At 38.5% G+C, this 20828-nt stretch overlaps 5 protein-coding genes across 10 annotated transcripts; all 5 read left to right on the top strand.

Moving 5' to 3' along the window:
- Nucleotides 1-1154: 1154 nt before the first annotated feature.
- On the top strand, nucleotides 1155-4999 carry LOC133845336 (protein 5NUC-like). Of its 2 annotated transcripts, none has more exons than XM_062279771.1 (7): nucleotides 1155-1296; nucleotides 2024-2266; nucleotides 2329-2479; nucleotides 2544-2800; nucleotides 2860-3154; nucleotides 3921-4218; nucleotides 4281-4999. In XM_062279771.1, the coding sequence occupies exons 2-7, from the start codon at nucleotides 2034-2036 to the stop codon at nucleotides 4838-4840; spliced, it is 1794 nt and encodes a 597-aa protein (XP_062135755.1). In that variant the 5' UTR covers nucleotides 1155-1296; nucleotides 2024-2033; the 3' UTR covers nucleotides 4841-4999. The 2 variants fall into 2 exon arrangements, with proteins under 2 accessions (XP_062135755.1, XP_062135754.1); XM_062279770.1 differs by lacking the exon at nucleotides 1155-1296 and adding an exon at nucleotides 1571-1732.
- Nucleotides 5000-6459: 1460 nt separating this feature from the next.
- Nucleotides 6460-10890, top strand: LOC133845337 (protein 5NUC-like). 2 transcript variants are annotated; one of them, XM_062279772.1, is made up of 7 exons: nucleotides 6460-6586; nucleotides 8056-8283; nucleotides 8360-8510; nucleotides 8585-8841; nucleotides 9408-9684; nucleotides 9748-10048; nucleotides 10106-10890. In XM_062279772.1, the coding sequence occupies exons 2-7, from the start codon at nucleotides 8063-8065 to the stop codon at nucleotides 10672-10674; spliced, it is 1776 nt and encodes a 591-aa protein (XP_062135756.1). In that variant the 5' UTR covers nucleotides 6460-6586; nucleotides 8056-8062; the 3' UTR covers nucleotides 10675-10890. The 2 variants fall into 2 exon arrangements, with proteins under 2 accessions (XP_062135756.1, XP_062135757.1); XM_062279773.1 differs by lacking the exon at nucleotides 6460-6586 and having other exon boundaries at nucleotides 8031-8283.
- Nucleotides 10891-11246: 356 nt separating this feature from the next.
- LOC133845341 (protein 5NUC-like) lies at nucleotides 11247-12789 on the top strand. Its single transcript, XM_062279783.1, has 5 exons — nucleotides 11247-11551; nucleotides 11596-11731; nucleotides 11790-12046; nucleotides 12104-12380; nucleotides 12442-12789. Exons 1-5 carry the CDS (start codon nucleotides 11367-11369, stop codon nucleotides 12748-12750), a joined length of 1164 nt encoding a protein of 387 aa, XP_062135767.1. The 5' UTR covers nucleotides 11247-11366; the 3' UTR covers nucleotides 12751-12789.
- Nucleotides 12790-13130: 341 nt separating this feature from the next.
- Nucleotides 13131-15696, top strand: LOC133842650 (protein 5NUC-like). 3 transcript variants are annotated; one of them, XM_062275846.1, is made up of 6 exons: nucleotides 13131-13446; nucleotides 13501-13636; nucleotides 13691-13915; nucleotides 13989-14285; nucleotides 14760-15054; nucleotides 15112-15696. In XM_062275846.1, exons 1-6 carry the CDS (start codon nucleotides 13262-13264, stop codon nucleotides 15672-15674), a joined length of 1701 nt encoding a protein of 566 aa, XP_062131830.1. In that variant the 5' UTR covers nucleotides 13131-13261; the 3' UTR covers nucleotides 15675-15696. The 3 variants fall into 3 exon arrangements, with proteins under 3 accessions (XP_062131830.1, XP_062131829.1, XP_062131828.1); XM_062275845.1 differs by having other exon boundaries at nucleotides 13977-14285; XM_062275844.1 differs by having other exon boundaries at nucleotides 13133-13446; nucleotides 13691-13947; nucleotides 14009-14285.
- A 703-nt stretch (nucleotides 15697-16399) lies between these two features.
- On the top strand, nucleotides 16400-19235 carry LOC133842649 (protein 5NUC-like). 2 transcript variants are annotated; one of them, XM_062275842.1, is made up of 7 exons: nucleotides 16400-16704; nucleotides 16761-16896; nucleotides 16952-17208; nucleotides 17270-17546; nucleotides 17764-18058; nucleotides 18115-18751; nucleotides 18847-19235. In XM_062275842.1, exons 1-6 carry the CDS (start codon nucleotides 16469-16471, stop codon nucleotides 18672-18674), a joined length of 1761 nt encoding a protein of 586 aa, XP_062131826.1. In that variant the 5' UTR covers nucleotides 16400-16468; the 3' UTR covers nucleotides 18675-18751; nucleotides 18847-19235. The 2 variants fall into 2 exon arrangements, with proteins under 2 accessions (XP_062131826.1, XP_062131827.1); XM_062275843.1 differs by having other exon boundaries at nucleotides 18816-19235.
- The last annotated feature ends 1593 nt before the right edge of the window (nucleotides 19236-20828 follow it).

The raw sequence follows: 20828 nt of genomic DNA, 5'->3' as shown, positions 1-20828 counted from the left end.
AGTGTGCTCGACTGTGTGATACCAGCTACCCATTTTGAATAAAAGCTAAATATTGCGAAATTATTCTCAAAATATACCAAAATAATATACCGCAAAAATACTAAAAACATTGCAAATTGTATATTTGGTATGTCGATATAGTACAACATTCAAACTATACCATATACTAAAAAATATACCAGATTGCCAGCCAATGCAACTAAGTAAGTAGTCGTTTTTGACCATACAAAAGTATTTCTTTAATAACTTCGACAATTTTTATTTGATCGCAACCAAATTTTCAGGAATCACAATTGTATATATTATTTTATATAGCTTTATTGTATATAGCTTTAAATTTGTGCTTGTTGTTCGATCTTTATCGATTTGCGGGAGTGGAAGTGGGTGTGGAAAAAATTTGAAACAAACTTGATCTGCGTGCAAATATAACAAATGATATCGAAAAAAAAATTAGAGCTTTATTTCTTATAGTCTCAGAGATTTGGTGTTCATACGGACAGACGGACATCCCAATTGTGTTTCGTGTCATGCCATAACTCGTCCTGCCAGACAGTGTCCGCCTCCGAAACTGGCGCCCTCATAGAACAACGCGTAATTTCCGTAGCGTCTACTTTTCTCAAAAAACTCTGCAAATTTACATAAACATGACCAGTTCCTGCTATGTAAGGTATACATATGCCTTCACAAAGTTATAATACCCTTCTACCCTATGGGTAGCTGGTATAAACATTTGTACATACGTTCGTACATATATTGAAAATAAAACTATATATCTTCGTTGAGAATTTTTTGGTGGCCACAGAAGCCGAGTGATTGTGCCCAACAGGTTGTATATTGGCAATTTTGATAATGCGACGTCGTGTCCCGATATCAGCTCGAGAGGAAGCGACAACTAGGAGAGACAGAGAGAGAGAGAGTGAAAGAAAGAAAGAGAGGCCGAAATTTGTGCGATAATCAGCAATAGCAATTAGAGTCGTAGAACGCGTATCTGCAAATAAATACAATAGCCCTATTTAAATCGCTTGCTGACGCTAAGAAAAAAACGCAAAGCACAACAAAAAAACACTCTCAAAAACACAAAAAAAACAAACAAAAAAACACTGATGAGGGAAAACAACAACAGCGAACAACAACAAAAATACAAGCACGCGCTGCTTCGTATCGTAATCACACGCTCAGCGAGACAATATTGAAGTATTTCGGTATGTTTTTTTTTCTGTTTTCGGTTTTCGGTTATAGCCGCGGTTCCACAACGTTTTGGGGCCAGTTTGTTAGCGGATTTTGAGACGAGAGCATGTGAGTAACTACTACGTAAACCCTACAACGAGTGCGAATACAAAAAACGAATACCGAATACCGAAAGCGAATACGAATACGAATACGAATCAAATGCGAATAAGACTCATACTTGAACAGTTTTGAAAGTCGGTTTTACCTGTTGTGTTGATATCGAGCCAAATGCAGTTGTTACAATAGTTGTCGAGTGGATTCCACCTGAAATACTTTCCGCTATCAGATCGAAAGGCAAAACGTTCATTCATCTCTTAGATGAACACGATAACTCGTTAACTCGTCTGTTAATTGCTCGCAATACACACATTTATTAGTCTGTTTAGACGTTCAGATTAGTATTACCTGCGTTGTAAAGCGGGCCACAAATCATTAAATGAAAAACCTAGCAACAAAAAAATAACAATAAAGTGTACTCACTCATAATGAATTTGTTAACTCGGTGGGTACACGTTTCGTACTTCGAGAGTGCGGCAGATACGCGATTAAATTTAGTGGCCATTATAAATTCGAATATTGATTTGCTGTTGGGCAGCAAAGTGATAAGTGCTTGTTATTTATTAATGGAAGTGCAGATAAGATTCAGTTAGCCCTTTTTTGCGTATGCCAAAAGATACTCACGCGTACTTGTTTCTATCTGAGATAATGATTATATGGCGATCATTGCGATTATTATGAAATTATCATGAGCACGTTGTACTGACCTCCCATGTGTCATTCACTTCATTTCCAGCTCCAGCCTGATGATGACGATGATATCGCAACTGTTGATCGTTGCGTGCAGTTTGCTGCTCAGCCCCATTGCAGCCAATCCTGTGCTTGTGCCCAAAGCTGCTGTGGCCACGGAACTCATCATTCTGCACAACAATGACATGCATGCCAGGTTCGAGCAGACCAATGTCAATGGTGGCACTTGCAGTGCCGAGGATGCCAACACAGACAAGTGCTACGGTGGCTTTGCACGCGTTGCCCACGAGTAAGTGATGCCTCAAATGATATCCAAGAGAGCGCAAGAGATTCTAACGAATATCCTTCCAGAGTGCGCACGTACCGCGAGGAGGCTAAAAATGGAGGAACTCCTGTGATCTACTTGAATGCGGGAGACACCTACACAGGGACTGCCTGGTTCACTGTTTTCAAGGACAACATCACCAGCGCCTTCCTCAATAAACTGCAGCCTGATGCCATCGTAAGTTCATCATCTCATATTTAAAACTTGTTGTTTATTAATCGCCTCCCCCATCAATGCATAGTCACTTGGCAACCACGAGTTCGATAAGAACGTCGAGGGTCTGATACCATTCCTCAACGCTGTGGAATTCCCAGTTTTGGTTTGCAATTTGGATTTGTCCAAAGAGCCCGATTTGGCTGCCACCAACAAGCTGTCAAACTCCACTGTTCTTGAAGTGAACGGGACGAAGATTGGCGTCATTGGTTACCTCACACCAGACACCAAAGATCTTTCTTTCCAAAACGATGTGGAATACGCCGAAGAAATTGTCTCCATCAAGTAAGTCACTTCGCAATTTACATTTGAATTCTTGTTACAACTGATTTGATTCATTGCAGTGCCGAGGCAACAAGGCTGAAGGCACAGGGCATCAATATTATCATTGCTCTGGGACACTCGGGTTACCAGAAGGATCAGGAGATCGCCAGAGATTGTCCCGATGTGGATATTGTCATCGGTGGACATTCGCACACATTCCTCGACTCGAGTCAACCCGTTGCCGATAAAGATGACACCAACCCCGAGGCTGTTCGTGGTCCTTATCCCACCACGGTGACCCAGTCAAGTGGCAAGAAGGTGCCTGTGGTGCAGGCTTATGCTTACACCAAGTACTTGGGCAAAATTCATGTGCAGGTGAGTAGCAGCATTGGAATTGTTATATAAAAAGAGGCGTAATAGTAGACTGAAATTAATTTATTTAATAGACAAAAGCATATATCGATTCATAATATAAATAAAAAGTATATAACTTTTACAATTAAGAATAACAAATATCAATGAATGGTATACCAGCAATGAGGCCTTGGGCTTCGTGGTACTATAAATAATTATTTATTTTTAATCCAACTGCTTACTTGGTAGGCAAAACATATTGCAGACTGATGTGAATTAACTTCAGGCAGAATACACAGAATACAATGTTTATCGATTTATTATTAGAATTCAACATGTTTAAAATACAAAACATTTATTTTTCAATGATATTTCTTATGACAAACGAGGAAGCAATGTTTCATACAATTGAATGATAATTAGAAAAGTTTATTAGGATAATATGAAAATACATTTGTCAATTGTGTAGAATGTAGATTTTTCAAATGATTATTCACGATTTTCTTTTAGAATTTAATTTAATTAATTTGCCAATATGAATTGCCTATAATAACAATAACTATCTGAAGCCAACTTCATAAAAATAGCTTAGTCCAGTTAAGTTTTCTATATATACAATAACAATAACGATCTGTAGCCAATTTCATAAAAATAGCTGAGAAACTGAGAGTTTAAACCTATAAAAAAACCAATTGAGAATAATAAGAAAAGTCTTTCTTTTAATGAAGCTTTACTCTGCAGATAAGTATATTCTTCTATATATTAACCTTCTTCTTTCCCTTCTCAGTTCGATGCTGATGGAAATTTACTTGAGTTCGATGGAGCCCCAATTCTGCTGAATGCTTCTATTTCCCAAGAGCAAGATCTGCTCGATTTGCTGGATGTGTATCGTCCCAATATCACACATTTGGAAGAGACAATTGTTGGCTACACCAAGGTGACGCTTGAGGGTGGCAACATTTGTCGTCTGAGGGAGTGTAATCTGGGTAATCTGGTTGCCGATTCGATGGTGCATGCACGCGTATTGGAAGATAAGGCTGGTGATTACTGGACGGACGCTTCCATTGCCTTGATACAGGGCGGCGGTAAATTGATTTACGCTGTGATTTAAGCAATGATTATGATTACAGATATTCGCATTTTGCAGGCATTCGCGCTTCGATTGATAAGAATGGCAATGGTTCCATCACAGGTAGCGATGTTCTCACTGTGTTGCCATTTGAGAACAATCTTTATATCACACGCATCTCGGGCTCAACACTGAGGAATGCGCTGGAACGTTCGGCAAGTATTCGCAACCAGGATTCGAATGGTGGATTCATGCAGTTTGCTGGCCTCATCATTGAGTATGACTACGACATGGAGGAGGGACATCGTGTGGTCTCCGCCTTGGTGCGATGTGCTGAGTGCGCCGTGCCCACCTACAGTCCCCTCAATGACACCGCTCTCTACAAGGTGATCGTGAATGAATTCATTCTCAATGGCGGCGATGGCTACAATCTGACCGAGCCCATTGATCCCTACACTGAGTTGCTCGTGAAGAACGATCAGTTTGCCTTGGGACAGTATTTGGAGGCACGGCACTACGTTTATCCTGCCAACGAGGGACGCATCGTCATCCGCGGGCCAACAGATGGCGCCACCAGTATTCTAGCCTCATTTGGGTTGATCGTGGCCACAACTTTGTTGTCGCGTTTGTTTAATTAGTCGTAAAGTGTGTGAGTGGTGTGTGCAAAGGTTTCGCTTCCTGCAGCTCAAGTGCAAATTTATACAACTGTATACGATAGCTGTGAATTTATAAAGTTAACTACAATACAAAATGTGTATTCTACAATAAATGTCTGCCTTATTTTCGTGATAAATCTACGATTGCGTGTTGATCTCATTTGGTTATTTGTGGCGATCTAAAGATAAACGCACTAATTAAAGATTGCACTTTTATTTGTGGTCTCAAGTGAAACACGTGAGCAGCGATGTTTATGCGATAAAGTTCTACGTGATAAACGGCAATCGCAATTGATTAGGCTTTCCCTGAATTATGGGTATTTTTCGTCTTTATGCCCATCTGACCTTGTGTCTTAATACGTAATTTATATAAATATTTGCAATGTTGATTCGAGTACGTAATGAATAAATATGGATATCTGGTAGCTTACAACATTGTAATGTATAGAAATCACTGTCTGTCACGGTCAACAGTCACAGCTGTTTTGTATTTATGAAATCAGCTATCAGCAAATATAATTATTATAATTGTAAAAAAATTAATTAATGAGGAATAGTAGTTTTGCAATATTAAACATTTAAATGTGGTAAAGAAATGTAAAAATGGAAAAATATAAATTTATTTATTTTATTTATAGAAATTTCTTTTGACAAAGTGTGGAAGCCTAAATATATTAATTTTTTATATTTATTTTATTTTTACGATATTATAAATAAAACTAATATTTCCTTGAGCAATATCTTTTGAGGTGCAGTTGCCATAATTACACTTGTTTACACATGACAAACAAACATCATATTGAACAATGAAACAATTGAAAGCTGTTGCAATCACACACTCAAAAGCTCTTCCTTGTTATTTGATAATACGTGTGTGACGAGCACTTAATGTGAAGAGGCATGTGAAATAGTCGCTCTTTGATAAGAAAACAGCTGGATTAACTTGCCTATTGTTTAGCAATCTAGCGAGTGTTAGTCGCGATCAGCTGTGACGCATAAACGAGCTCACATACTCACTGGATAATGCGCGCTCTAAATTTAGGTCTCTTTCACAGACACTTTGATTTAATATCCAAGTGAATGCAATGCAGAAATGCGACATCTTTCACTTTCATTTAGAACACAGACACAGCAACAACTACAAATACAGACACACACACAGGCACATTTATGCAAATGTTGCTATGCTAAACGATCGCGAGATTAGGTGCGATCGCGAGACCGACACAGACAACGACGACGACGACGACGACATAGCCGAAGACGGCGACGCCGACTGATAACGCAGGTTTGGCTGTGGGCGATAATAAGTGTGAATTAGCGTAACCGTTATGCATTGGAAGTAGCTTCGTCGGCTGCTGCAATTTTACTCTCACTCTCAAACGCACTCCACTCTCGCTCTCTCAAACACTCTCGTTGTCGCTCTCATTCTGCATGCAAGCGTAGGTGCAGTGTAACCAATTTCGTTAAGTGACAGATCGGTCAGCAGCGCTGTCTCTGTCTTCGCTTCAGATTCTGTTTCTGCTGCCCATTCTGCCGTGCTGCTGTCGCTGTCGCTCCCATTACTGCTGTCTGTTGTGTGCTTTGCCGGCATTTGGAATCTGCGCGATGTCAGTGCGACAGCAGACGTCGATGGCAGCGGTTGACTCGCTCTGCCCAGTTGCATTTGTGTGTGATCTCTTTGTGTTTTTTTTGCATACATACTCCAACAACAAGTGTGTTCTTAAGGTACGCCTGTGACAAGTGCAGCAAAATGGGGAGGTGGGGAGTGAGAAGTGAAGTTTGTTGTGGTCTTGTTTCCAGGCAACCAAACAACTCAAAAGTTTTTACAATCGATTTGAAATTGGAAGCAAGAACTACATACAAATGTACATACCTCAACTTTGAGAGTTACGTTGACCGTTAAAAAGATATTGGCAGCAAGTTGTCGAACTTTTAGTTGAAATGAGTTTTACATTCCGTGGCACTTTAACTAATTGCACTTGTTTCGCAATGTCATGGCTGTCATTGAGAAATCCGAGCATTATACTGTGAAACACAATACGAATTTTTGCTAGAACGCCGATTATATTCAATTATTCTTGGTTTCAGTTGAATTCATTTACAATTGCGATTAATAAGTGAGCAATTACAAGAAGCTTGCAACAAAAAAAATCCCCAACAGAGTTTGCTTTTCAAATCATTAAATTCATCCAATGGTTAATTAATTGTCACTGGGTTCATTTTAAAAACAATTCTCGAGCAATCAGCTGATTTCAAAACAACATTGCAAATAAATTTGTAATATACCAGTTCCTAGAATACATATCCAGTTACCCGTTATAAGCTGAACTCGTTGTCACTCAATCAAGTCGATGCCGGTTTTCGGTTTAAAAACCAAAGATTGTTTAGTCAACAAATTAATTGGGTTAATATTCAAAATAACTATTTTGAAACTCGTTTGCACCCTTCTCTGGGGTGATTCCCTATTTGCTCTCACACAAAAAGATGTTGTATCTTTTGCTTAGCATGTGAGATAACAAGTTTGTTGTCCAGCAATTAAGTTAATAAGTATTAAGCATGTCTACACATGCTGAGGGCAATAACAATAAAAACAAAACGAAAACAAAGTATATAACTAAACTTTAACTTTATGGGAATATCCAAGTCTAGTGTTACATGTTATCAAAATCAACAATCTTATTGTGTCGCTGTGCTAGCGTTAGATCTCTAATGAAAATCTTTTCCGTCATTAGAGTCATTTTGATTTGGTGATATCAGTTACATGATTAATCTCTCTGTCCGTTAGAGAGTTACAGCAATCGTTTATGTAACAGATCAGTCCATCAATTCCATTATTTGCGACTCCCACATGATGGCGATCATTTGCCAAAGTCAGCATGACAATCAACTGTGGCATCAGTAAATATCTTTAACGCCTTCATCAAGAGACGAAATGGAGCAATGAAATAGTGAAATAATTGCCAATCTTACTCCCACCAGTTTGTCTGACAAAATTGAATTCATTTTTCACTACAGATATCTATGATTGAGCTTTTTTTCAAGACTTAGCTTCAGGTTTGAGTTGAAGATTTTGTACAGACTTTTGATTGAACAATGTCTTAATATTCAGACTTCGAAACTGCAAGAGTACTCATAGAGTTAAAGCTTTGTTTCGTTTCTTGTTTCATAGTTTCGATTTCCTTTTCGCTCAACAGTTAAAAAATGCTGCAGTGCACTATTTTAGTCGCTCTTTTACTATTTGGCCCCACTGTGCTGGCCAATCCCATACCAGCGAATGCAGTCGTAGCAACTGAGTTTATTATCCTTCACAACAATGACATGCACGCCAGATTTGAGCAGACGAATGTGAAGAGTGAAACGTGTTCCCCGGAGGATGCCAAAAATGACAAGTGCTTTGGGGGCTTTGCCAGAGTCGCCTACGTGTAAGTTTAGTAATACTATATAATTTAATATAAATCGTTCGCATGTCAAATCCATTTTGAATGCTTTTCATTGCAGAGTTCGCAAACATCGCGCAGAGGCAAAGAATGGAGGAACTCCTGTGTTCTTTTTAAATGCTGGAGATACTTATACGGGCACCCCATGGTTTGCGCTCTACAAACATAAAATTGCCAGCGTCTTTCTTAACAAATTGCAGCCAGATGCTGCGGTAAGATTTACCTTGCACTTTATCTGATTATATGATTACAATTTAAATATGATTAAATTTTAATTTATTTGTAGTCACTGGGTAACCACGAGTTCGATGAGAAAGTCGAGGGCTTAATACCGTTCCTCAATGATGTCAACTTTCCTGTTGTGACCTGCAATCTGGATCTTAGCCAGGAACCCGCTTTAGCCGCCACCAAACATCTATTGAATTCCACCATTCTGGAGGCGAATGGCACCAAGATTGCTGTGATTGGTTATCTCACACCAGACACCAAAATGGTGTCCATCAAAAACAATGTCATATTCAATGAGGAGGTCACTGCTATCAAGTGAGTATACCGAAGGTTCTATCTGTTTTATGAATTTTATTTAATTTAAATATGAGTGGTATATAACTAGGTTGAGTTTAGTGTTAAAAGAAACATAATGAAATTATAATAGTATCAAAAAGGCACATAAGAAAGCACGAAACAGAACTGCAGTCGAGTGTGTACGACTGTGAGATACTTGCTATTTGCTCTCTCAATAAAAACAAAACAGTGCAGTATTCAAATTTAAAAATTTCCAAATTAATATACCGAAATGTATATTTGGTATCATTGTGGCTCTAGCTCTTATAGTTTCTGAGATCTAGGTGTTCATAGCTTCTATATTTCCTCGACTGCTAATCATGTTTATATTATATATGTATATGTTTATACTCTATGGGTTCCATTAAATGAGTTTTTTTTAATATTTAAAAAAAGTGTAAAAAAATCTACAAATCAAATATTCAACGAAATAATGAAATAGAAAGAATTAACTGTGAAGATTGACGAACCTTATGACAAGTCATTCTAATCCGAAACAATAACTAATTTTAGCTTTCTATTTCACTCCAACTTTTTTCAAATAGCATTGAGGCAGCTCGACTGAAGGCGCAAGGCTTTAAGATTATCATTGCGCTGGGGCACTCTGGCTACAAAAAGGATCAAGAAATTGCTGAAAAGTGTCCCGAAGTTGACATTGTCATTGGGGGCCACACCAATACGTTCCTCTACAATGGCGAGAAGCCCAGTGTGGAGAAAATCGATGGCCCATATCCCACAGTGATCACACAGAAGAGTGGCAAGCGAGTGCCTGTGGTACAAGCCTTTGCTTACACCAAGTATATGGGCAAACTGCACGTTAAGGTAAGCAGAATTTTCCATTGAATCTATGACAATATTTCTGATCATTTTCAATGTTCTACTTAGTTCGACAAAGATGGCAATCTGTTGGATTTTAATGGTTCTCCAATACTGTTGGATTCGACTGTACCTCAAGACAAGGAACTGCTAACTTTGTTGGATGTGTATCGCGAAAATGTCACGGAAATGGAAAAATCCATAGTGGGACATAGTAAGGTTACTTTACAGGGCGAGAAGAAATTTTGTCGTGCGATCGAGTGCAATTTGGGCAACCTTATTACCGATGCCATGATCTTCAGTCGCGTCATGGAGGATCAGGGCGGTGATTTTTGGACAGATGCAGCTATTGCACTCCACCAAGGTGGCGGTGAGTTGCATTGAATATCTACATTAGAAAGAAATGATTATCAATTCAATATTTTAGGCATACGCAGCTCGATTGAGAAGAAGCCTGATGGCATGATCACTCAGAGTGATCTTTTAACAGTGCTGCCCTTCGAGAATGATCTGTACATCAGTCGCATCAGTGGCAAAACCATTTGGAATGCCCTCGAACATTCGGCATCTGTTTGGTTTAGGGATTCCGATGGCGCCTTCCTGCAGGTCTCCGGTCTGCATGTGGTCTACGATGCGGATATGCCCGAAGGGAAGCGCGTTGTCTCTGTCGATGTGCGTTGTGCCATGTGCAAGGTGCCCGTTTATACCAGACTCAATGAGACGGAGTATTACCAGGTAATAATGCCGCAGTTCATCTTCGAAGGCGGAGATGGTCACAAAATGATTGACGAGTCCAATCCCGTCACGACGCGCATGAAAAAGACAGTCGTCGAAGCTGTTGGCGACTATCTGAAGACACATGACTTTGTCTATCCGGAGGTGGAAGGACGCATTGTTTTTAGAAAATCCCATGAATATGCAACCTCTTCTGCTTCTACTGCCTCGAAGAATGTAATCAACCACCTGGCATCGTTGCTGATCTCAATGATTAAATAATTAACTTATGTAGATGTCTAGACCGTATCACAATGTTGAGAGATCGCGTCCCCAGTACAATTTATCGTTACTTTAAGGTATTTCATTTATTCCCATCTCCTAATTGTACTATGTATTGCTTAAGCTGTGTTATGTTTATATTTTTATTGAGAATCCATTACAATTTCCAATGGAATACCAAACAATTGAGTGCGTATTAAAAATGTTTAACCTAAATCAACGTTTGTTCTTAATTAGCTTGTTAGTCAATTAATTTTCCCTAAAAACTTTTAGGGATTTCTAATAGAACATTTTAGGAACTTTTATCACGATTAAACTTTATAAATCCGTGTTAAACCCGATCTTTACTGCCTTCATTGTTAACAATTTATTATATTTTTTTAAATTTTATTTTAAAAGTTGTTTAATCTAAGCACCAAAGAATAAATGTATGCAAACATAGCTTATTGAAAAATCCTTCTACAATATTTCCTTCATTAAAAACAAATGTCAAATATAAACTTGGTTTTCTTGTTTTTTATTGGTAAATTCAATTTCAAAGAATTTCTCAATTATTATACAAATTAAATTATTTAACTCAGTCAACTTTTGCCTTACAATTTAAATTCGTTTCGACTGCAAACTATGGAAAATTTTGTTTTCCCCATTGATGACAAAACTATAATAATTGGAAATCTTCGCCTCAATTAAATATGTTGTGGAGTATTGTATTGTTTCTGCTTGCATTTAGATCAGTTTATGGCTTTAAGTTCACCATCGTTCACAATAATGACATGCATGCTCGCTACGATCCAATGAGAGGAAAGAGTGATAAGTGCTCCAAGGAGGAGAATGCCAAGGGTTTATGCTTTGGAGGATTTGCAAGAGTAGCCACAGCGTAAGTCTGACATATTTACTAGATCTATATTAACAGTTTAGCAGTGTAGCCAATGCGCGAGCAGAGGGACCAACGTTGTATCTCAATGCGGGAGATACTTTCCATGGCACCTTGTGGTATCAGGTCTATAAGGGCCAATTGGCTGCGCATCTAATGAATCTGCTCGAACCGGATGCAGTGGTTAGTGCATATTGCATAAATCTTCAACTGATAATAGTAATTGTATTTAACTTTTCAGGCACTGGGTAATCACGAGTTCGATGATAACGTCACTGGATTACTTCCCTTTGTGGCCATTGCCAAATTCCCGATTGTTTGTTGCAATCTGAATATTCAGAAGGTTCCGGAGCTACAAATATTTCCGAACTTGGTACGTTCGACAGTCAACACGAGGTTGGGCAGGGACATTGGCATTATTGGCTACATAACGCCGCTTACGAAATACTACGTGCCATATAATCAAGTTGAATACCTCGATGAGATAGAGTCCATTAAGTATGACTTTGAAATGCCTGCGATTATTTTGTGTGTTAATAATTATCGTACACTTAGTAAAGAGGCAAGACTGCTAACCAAACAAGGCGTAGATATTATAATTGCATTGGGACATTCTGGATACGAAAAGGATCGGATGATAGCATTAACATGTCCGGATGTTGATGTCGTTATCGGCGGACACTCGCACACATTTCTTTATAGCGGAACTCCGCCGGATTACGATAGACCAGAGGGTCCATATCCCACTGTGATAACTAGACGCAATGGCCAGAAAGTACCTGTAGTTCAGGCTTATGCCTTTACCAAATACTTGGGCAGAATTGAGCTGGAGGTGGCCTATTACTTAATCCAATTTTGATTCAATCAGATTCAATACTTCCTTTGTTTTGCAGTTTGATGATATGGGCAAGTTAATAAACTTCGATGGTGCTCCCATGCTGCTGGATAAGTGGGTATCGCAGGATGCCAATATCACGGATATCTTGGATATTAAGAGAAATAAAATTGATTTGCTCGAAAAACAATATTCAGTAGACCTAAACGAATTTCTGAAATACATAAAGTCTGAGCATACCGATGGCGAAGAAGACATTTCCTTGTCAAATGTAGACGCAGGCATATTCTCTCATGCAAATTTTATCAAATTTGTGAATCTAGCCAACCTATTGGGAACGATTGTATTCATATTCATATTGTCTTGAAGTACAATTAAATTAAAAATTATATTATAATTAAAAGAATATCATGTTAATATTATTTTAGTCAGAAATACAAATGAATTTTAATATAAATTATAATGCACACACTTTCCAAATAGTAATTAATATAACGCACAATTTGCTATGTATGAGAACTACATGAAATTCGAAATAAGCAGAACACGCTTGGGTTCTAAGCGTAGCTATGGGGTACGACTAATGCAGTGAAACCACTTTCTTCTATGAACGCGCTCTTATACTCTCCTGCATTCAAAATAGCGTATAAGACTTGCACTAGCCAAGCAGCACCCGGTGCACAATGCAGGCACATGCACTGCTTACTGATATGTGCCTAACTAAGTAAGCAGTGCGCTTGACTCTCACACACATCCAGTACACGTAATTTTTTTTTGTCATATTTTTCTATTGCTGTCGTAACCTGTTAACTTATTTTAATTTCGCCATTTGCTTTAAAAAGGCGCGAAATATTAATAGTTAGCAGTGTCTTACAAAAATGCTGTGCAGTTTTGTATTATGTTTGATCTTTCTCGACCAAGGCAGTGGTTTCAAGTTCAGCATACTGCACAACAATGATATGCATGCTCGCTATGATCCGATGAAGGGAAGCAGTGAGAAATGCCCCAAGGGTGATGATGAAAAGGGTCTATGCTTTGGAGGTTTCGCTCGAGTGGGCACGGTGTAAGTTGATGTATTCACTTAATATCTCAGATAATTATTACATATAGTACTTAGTGTTGAAAAAGCTCGTGCTGCGGGTCCGACGCTCTATCTAAATGCTGGTGATACATATCAGGGCACGCCTTGGTATACATTCTATAAGGGCGAGTTTGCTGCTGAGATGATGAATATGCTGAATCCAGATGCAATGGTAATGTTTTTTTTTTTAAATCTATTTCATTTCGTTTTAAAACTAAGTCTACAGTCGCTGGGTAATCACGAGTTTGATGACAATGTCGATGGACTGTTGCCGTTTCTGAATCTCGTTAAATTTCCCATAGTCTGCTGCAATTTGGACTTGCGAAAAGTACCCTCAATGCAAAACATTAAGAGTCTGACTAAATCCATAGTCATCCGGAAATTGGAGAAAGCCATTGGCATCATAGGCTATTTGACGCCCGAAACGAAAAATCTGGTAACAGCCAACGATGTGGAGTATTTCGATGAAATTGATTGCATTAAGTAATTATAATTCATTTCAAATCATTAAGTGGTTTCCAAAGATAATTTTTCTTATGTCAAGTTCGGAAGCGAAAAAACTTGTCGAGCAGGGAGTTAATATTATCATAGCACTTGGACATTCAGGCTATAATAGGGATCAGGAAATCGCCAAGAAATGTCCTGAAGTCGACCTTGTCATTGGAGGACATTCGCACACGTTCCTCTACAGCGGAGCGCCGCCTGCGAAGGATATGCCCGAGGGCAACTATCCGACTATTGTGATCAACTCAGATGGTCGAAAAGTGCCAGTCTTGCAAGCTTATGCATACTCCAAATACTTGGGTGAGATTCATCTGGAGGTAAGAAAATAATTTCGTCTAACCAATAGAAGGAATTTTTTTAGTGTCGAAAATAGAGTTTTGTAATTGTTGAGATATACAATTTAAAACCCGGGAGTATTTGTCACTGATATACCATCTAGGTCTATATATTTAAGAAATTAAAAATCTTGTGTTTTTAACTAAAATCTTTAAAAAAGACTTTTTAAGTTAAGTAAGCATAAATAAATGTGAATTTAAAATAGAAATACTAAATAGGTAAGCTTTAAACTTGGCATTGTATTGTAAAGCAATCGTAATTTATAAATCCTTTATATTAATAAGATATTTAGAGAACATTAATTTTGATTTGTTCTAAAATTAACTTCATAGATTAAGATTACTAAGTTGCTTATATTACTTTATTAATTTTATACTACGATATTTCAAATTAACTTACTTTTCTTCTTTTTTTTCCTGTTTACGTAATGTATTTTTCAATACATTTAACCCTAGTTCGACAACGGAGGCAACCTTATCAACTTTAAGGGCAAACCAATGTTGTTGGACTCATCGGTGCTCCTCGATAGCAGTATCAAGGCTGTATTGGACGCAAAGAGGAAAAAAATAGATGAGCTTGATGAACAGATCGTTGGCATATCGAAAGTCTTTCTTAACGGCTCCTCGTGCCGAAAGGCAGAATGCAACTTTGGCAATTTAATTACCGACGCTATGGTCTATGGTCGTATTGCTGAAGATCAGGGTGGACTTTATTTCACGGATGCAGCATTAGCGTTCTGCAATGGCGGAGGTAAGTTTCTATGTATAGTGATTAACAAATACGATTCATCTACATTCCAATCGACAGGAATACGTGCATCCATTGATCCGGGACTAGAATCAATCGTAACCGGAGCCGATGTCGCAACCGTGCTGCCCTTTGGGAACACTCTGTCGGTGACCCGTATCAAGGGTATGAATATCATCAAATCGCTGGAGCACTCGGCATCGTTGCGTAACATAGACTGGTCTGGGGGATTTCTGCAGGTCTCTGGCTTGAAGATCATCATTAACTACAATCGACCCAAGGGAAAACGTGTCACATCGTGCCAAGTGCTCTGCGCCGATTGTCAATATCCACAGTACCGGCCATTGGATAAGCACAAGTATTATGGAGTGATTGTGCCCACCTTTATATTGAACGGCGGAGATGGTCATAAGTATTTCAAGGATCCCAATGAGCATATCAGTGTTATGCAAATGATTGATCGTGACAACTTGGTAAAATACTTTCAAGAGCATAAAGTGATTTATCCTTTTCTGGAGGAGCGCATCAAAATTGTGGAAAGGCATCGCAAATCATGTGCTTCATCACTACGTTCGATAACTTTGTACATTTTCACAGTTTTGAAAATACTTTTAACAAATTAAGATAAATAAAGATGCGCAAAGAGAAGGATATGCTTTTATCGTTGCCAATGTGGAGACTAGTAAGATGACAAGTCTGAGAAACTAATTTAATGCGGCGTTTCGTTAGCTTCTCTTTTTCTCTTTTTATTTTTGTAGTATTTGTTAATTGCGTTACTCTCGCTTTACAATTCGCAGTCATCGTGAGGCTGGGCAGGAATCTTGGTATTATTGGTTATAAAACAATAGGGCAGAGGGACCGTATACCACTGGAGGTGGCCTAATACAAAGTATATAAAGTTATATGTCCCTTTGTTTTTTAGTTCAGTTTAGGCTAGTTCATAAATTACGATGGTGGTCTCATGTTGTCAAATATGTGGATATTTCAGGATGCTAACATTATGGATATCTTGATTATTAATAGAAATTGAAGGGACAAAATTCAGTAGATCTGAACGAGTTTCTGAAATACGTAAAATCTGAGAATACCGAAGAAGGCGAAGAAGGCATTTCCTTCTCGAATGTTGCAAAACCATCATCACAAAGGAATTTTAGAGGAAATAATAATGCAGCCGACCGCTCTGGGGCACTAAGCGCAGCTTAGGGATATTATTAATACAGTGCTTAAAATACCCTAGAACTTGTAGGCTACAAGACTTGCACTAGCCAAGCTGTACTCGGTGCACATGCACTGCTTACCGTTGTTTACCTAACTCAGCAAGCAGTGCACTTGACTTCCAAACACTCCCAGTAAACAAGTTTTTTTTTCATATTTTCCTATTGCTTTCGTAACCTATTAGCTTGTTTTAATTTCTTAAATGTGCACAAAAAAGACAAGAAATATTTATAGTTTACAGTCTCTGTCAAAAACTCTGTGCAGTTTTGTATTATGTGTGATCTTTCTCGACCAAGGCCGTGGTTTCAAGTTCAGTATACTGCACAACAATGATCTGCATGCTCGCTACGATCCGATGAAGGGAAGCAGTGAGAAATGCCCCAAGGGTGATGATGAGAAGGGTCTATGCTTTGGAGGTTTCGCTCGAGTGTCCACGGTGTAAGTTTAAATATTCACTTAACATCTTAGTTAATTATTACATATTAAATACTTAGTGTAGAAAAAGCCCGTGCTGCGGGTCAGACGCTCTATTTGAACGCTGGTGATACCTTTCAGGGCACGCCTTGGTATACCTTTTATAAGGGCGAGATGGCAGCTGAGATGATGAATATGCTGAATCCAGATGCAATGGTGTAAAGTTTTACTTAAAAATCTGTTCCATTTTGTTAAAAAAACTAGTCTACAGTCGCTGGGTAATCACGAGTTTGATGACAATGTCGATGGACTTTTGCCGTTTCTGAATCTCGTTAAATTTCCCATAGTCTGCTGCAATTTGGACTTGGGAAAGGTACCCTCAATGCAAAATATCGAGAGTCTGAGTAAATCAATAGTCATCCGGAAATTGGAGAAAGCCATTGGCATCATAGGCTATTTAACGCCCGAAACAAAAAATCTGGTTACAGCCAACGATGTGGAGTATTTCGATGAAATTGATTGCATTAAGTAATTATAATTCATTTCAAATCATTAATTGGTTTCCAAGGATAATTTTTCTTATGTCAAGTTCGGAAGCGAAAAAACTTGTCGAGCAGGGAGTTAATATTATCATAGCACTTGGACATTCCGGCTATAGTAGGGATCAAGAAATCGCCAAGAAATGTCCTGAAGTTGACCTTGTCATTGGAGGACATTCGCACACGTTCCTCTACACCGGTGCGCCGCCTGCCAAGGATATGCCCGAGGGCAACTATCCGACTATTGTGATCAATTCAGATGGTCGAAAGGTGCCAGTCTTGCAAGCTTATGCATACTCCAAGTACTTGGGTGAGATTCATCTGGAGGTAAGAATTTTAATGAATATACAGATATATACTAGTTGTACACACAGATAAATTGACTAAGATACCAACTTGTACATGTTACATATATATTCCTTTTTTTCTAATAAACGAGGGCCATTTCTGTGAGACTCTGATTCTACATACAAAGAGTATCCTTTAAATATTTGGAATTCCTTTATTTTTTTATAAAATAATCTGTAATTTATGGCACATTTAGTTCGACAACGGAGGCAACCTCATCAACTTTAGGGGCAAACCAATGTTGTTGGACTCGTCGGTGCCCCTCGATAGCAGTATTAAAGCTGTATTGGATGCAAGAAGAACGAAAATAGATGAGCTTGATGAACAGATTGTTGGCATATCGAAAGTCTTTCTTAATGGATCTTCATGTCGAAAAGTGGAATGCAACTTTGGCAATTTAATTACCGACGCTATGGTCTACGGTCGTATTGCTGAAGATCAGGGCGGACTTTATTTCACGGATGCCGCAATAGCGTTCGCCAATGGCGGAGGTAATTTCTACATAGAATGACTAACAAATATGACTAAACTACATTCCAATCGATAGGCATACGTGCATCCATTGATCCAGGATTAGAAGGAATCGTAACTGGAGCCGATGTTCCAACCGTACTGCCCTTTGGCAACACCTTATCTGTAACCCGTATCAAGGGTATGAATATCATAAAATTGTTGGAACACTCGGCCTCGGTGCGGAACACAAGTTTGGCTGGAGGATTTCTGCAGGTGTCTGGCTTACGGATTACCTTGAACTACAATCGACCTAAAGGAAAACGTGTCACATCGGTTCAAGTACTCTGCGCCGATTGTCCAAGTCCCCATTTCGAGCCGTTGGATAAACACAAGTATTATGGGGTTATTGTGAACACGTTTATATTGAACGGCGGCGATGGTCACAAGTATTTTAAAGATCCAAATTCTTATATCAGTGTTATGCAGATGATTGATCGGGAGAACTTGGCAAAATACTTTCAAGAACATAAAGTGGTTTATCCCATGTTGGAGGGTCGCATCAAAATCGTGGAGAAGCATCGGAAATCTTGCGCTTCGTCATTACGTTCGGTTTTAAACATTTTCATAGCTTTGAAAATACTTTTAACACACTAAGTAACTGAGAAAGATAAAGAAAAGAGACAGAAGTTTCTTCTTATGCTTTTATTGTCGCCAATGTGAAAACTATCTGGGTAAGAGAAGATGACCGTCCGACCAACTAGATTAATGATCTATTCTAATGCGGAGTTTCGTTAGCTTCTCTTTTTTTCTCTTCTTATTTTTGTAGTATTTGTTAATTGCTTTACTCTCGGATCTTGGACGTCGGGTCGTCGTACCGCCAGCTTGTGTGCATTGACCCTCCATTATTATACAGCGCCCTTGGCGTAATACATGTGTCTCTGCTTCAGCTACTCCCAGTAACTGGCACACACTCATAAATACAGTCGTCTCTATGCTCTGCAGAGTCGATGTGAGAAGACCTTATTTAATTCGCACCTTATTTTCTCTTGGCCGAATAAAACTTTATCAAAAACAATCAAATTTGCTAAGCTACCAAATTAATGCATTACAACTGAGCTCTGTTTATATAGGAAGGAGCTTTTCAGAGTCAAGAGTTCATTGTCTGACTTTTATATAACAAGCAGCATCCTTATATAATAAAATACTAGTTGGTCTGTGTTAATGTATGGTACTTGTGTCTCTTGATCTTTAATTCCCCCTATAGTTAGAATTTCATGCAGTGTTTAAGCCGCACACTGGTTTTTAATAATTTGTTTGGGTTCAATTTTATTTGCAACTTATTAACACCATTAAAATAATTCAAATAGTTATTTTAAATACATTAAATTATTCAACTAAACGAAAATCTAATAACAAAAATTTAAATGACGACTATTAATCTTATAAAAAATGGTTACTTTATGTTTAAATTATTTTTTTTTATTTCTAATTTCTTATTTATTATTTAGTAACAAATGTTATTTACATTTTACTGATTATGTTAGAAAATAACCTAATATTAATTTAATTTATAATAATTTTGTAGTAGTACTGATTCAATACGATCATAAAAAAACCAAAATTAAGCCTCATAAGGACTTAATCTCTTAATTATTTATCGTAGTTAAAAAAATATATGAAAACATTTTTATTGTATAATGTATTACATTGTTTTTTTTTAATATATCCCTTTAAGTAGAAAGACAAGTATATTATAAATTAATGCATGTATATTATATAGTGACACATAATATTGGTCCTACTATAAAATTAACAAATTATAATTTTAAATCATCATAAATTTCTAACTTTTCCAGGCGTTCAATTTAATATGAAATTAGTTTTTATTGGCTACAATATTATTAGCAACTTTTATGCTTATCACTACTGACTTTTGGTTACTTAGATGTTATAATAACTTACGATTCTCAATTTATTTGAAACGGCAAAGAATGTTTGGCTTTGTCCCACTGTGCATTTGCTTGTAAGAAGCAGTTGAGCTTAAGCCCTCGCCCTCGCCCTTGGCTCAATGGCGCTACTGGCGTATTGTGGTGTTGTTGTTGCTGCTGCTATAGATGTTGTTGCTGCTACTGCTGCTGTTGTTGTTACTGCTGCTGTTGTTGTTGTTATGCCTGTGACTGTGGCTGCTGCTGTTCTTGTAGCTGATGTCGTGAGAACTACACATACATCTGCACTTTGAGCTTAAGCTGAAGTCTGCAAATGACTTGGTCGTAGGCGACACAAACACATTCTGCTGCTGTTGCTTGTGATGTTGCTGCTGGCGGCATTTGGCTTTGGCGTCTTAGCGAGCAGCTGAAATGCCACAAAGCTAAAAAGGCCCATCCATAGACATAGTACGACGAGCAGTAGGCATGTTCTGCGTTCCACGTTCCATGGGCCATGGGCCATGGGCTTAAGCCGAAGCCGAAGCTGGAGTCGAGACAAACGGAGAAGAAAGAAGTCTTTGCCAGTTTGTACTCGTATGTAATTATAGCGAGCAGTTCATACTTAAACTCTGTTCTGTCTCGGCACTTGATGTCAGCAGAGTGCGATTGCGAGAGTGCGAGCATGAGGTGGCATCTGACGGGGGAGGGAGGGGGATTCTGTGTTTGGGGAGCACAGTGAGGTCTTTGGCTGACTGACTGCCGGACGCCGCCGTCGGTCAAGTGCAGAATCGGGCATTTTGCACGGCACTTTAGCTTTCAACTATCAGTCATTCAGTTAGTCATGGTTCAAAGAGGTTCTTGAACTCACCCACACCCGCATCCA

Source organism: Drosophila sulfurigaster, chromosome 3, assembly GCF_023558435.1.
Source record: "Drosophila sulfurigaster albostrigata strain 15112-1811.04 chromosome 3, ASM2355843v2, whole genome shotgun sequence".
NCBI classification, from domain to species: Eukaryota; Metazoa; Arthropoda; class Insecta; order Diptera; family Drosophilidae; genus Drosophila; species Drosophila sulfurigaster.
The sequence above is the reverse complement of the archived record's forward strand: the minus strand, read 5'-3'. Positions and strand labels throughout refer to the sequence as shown.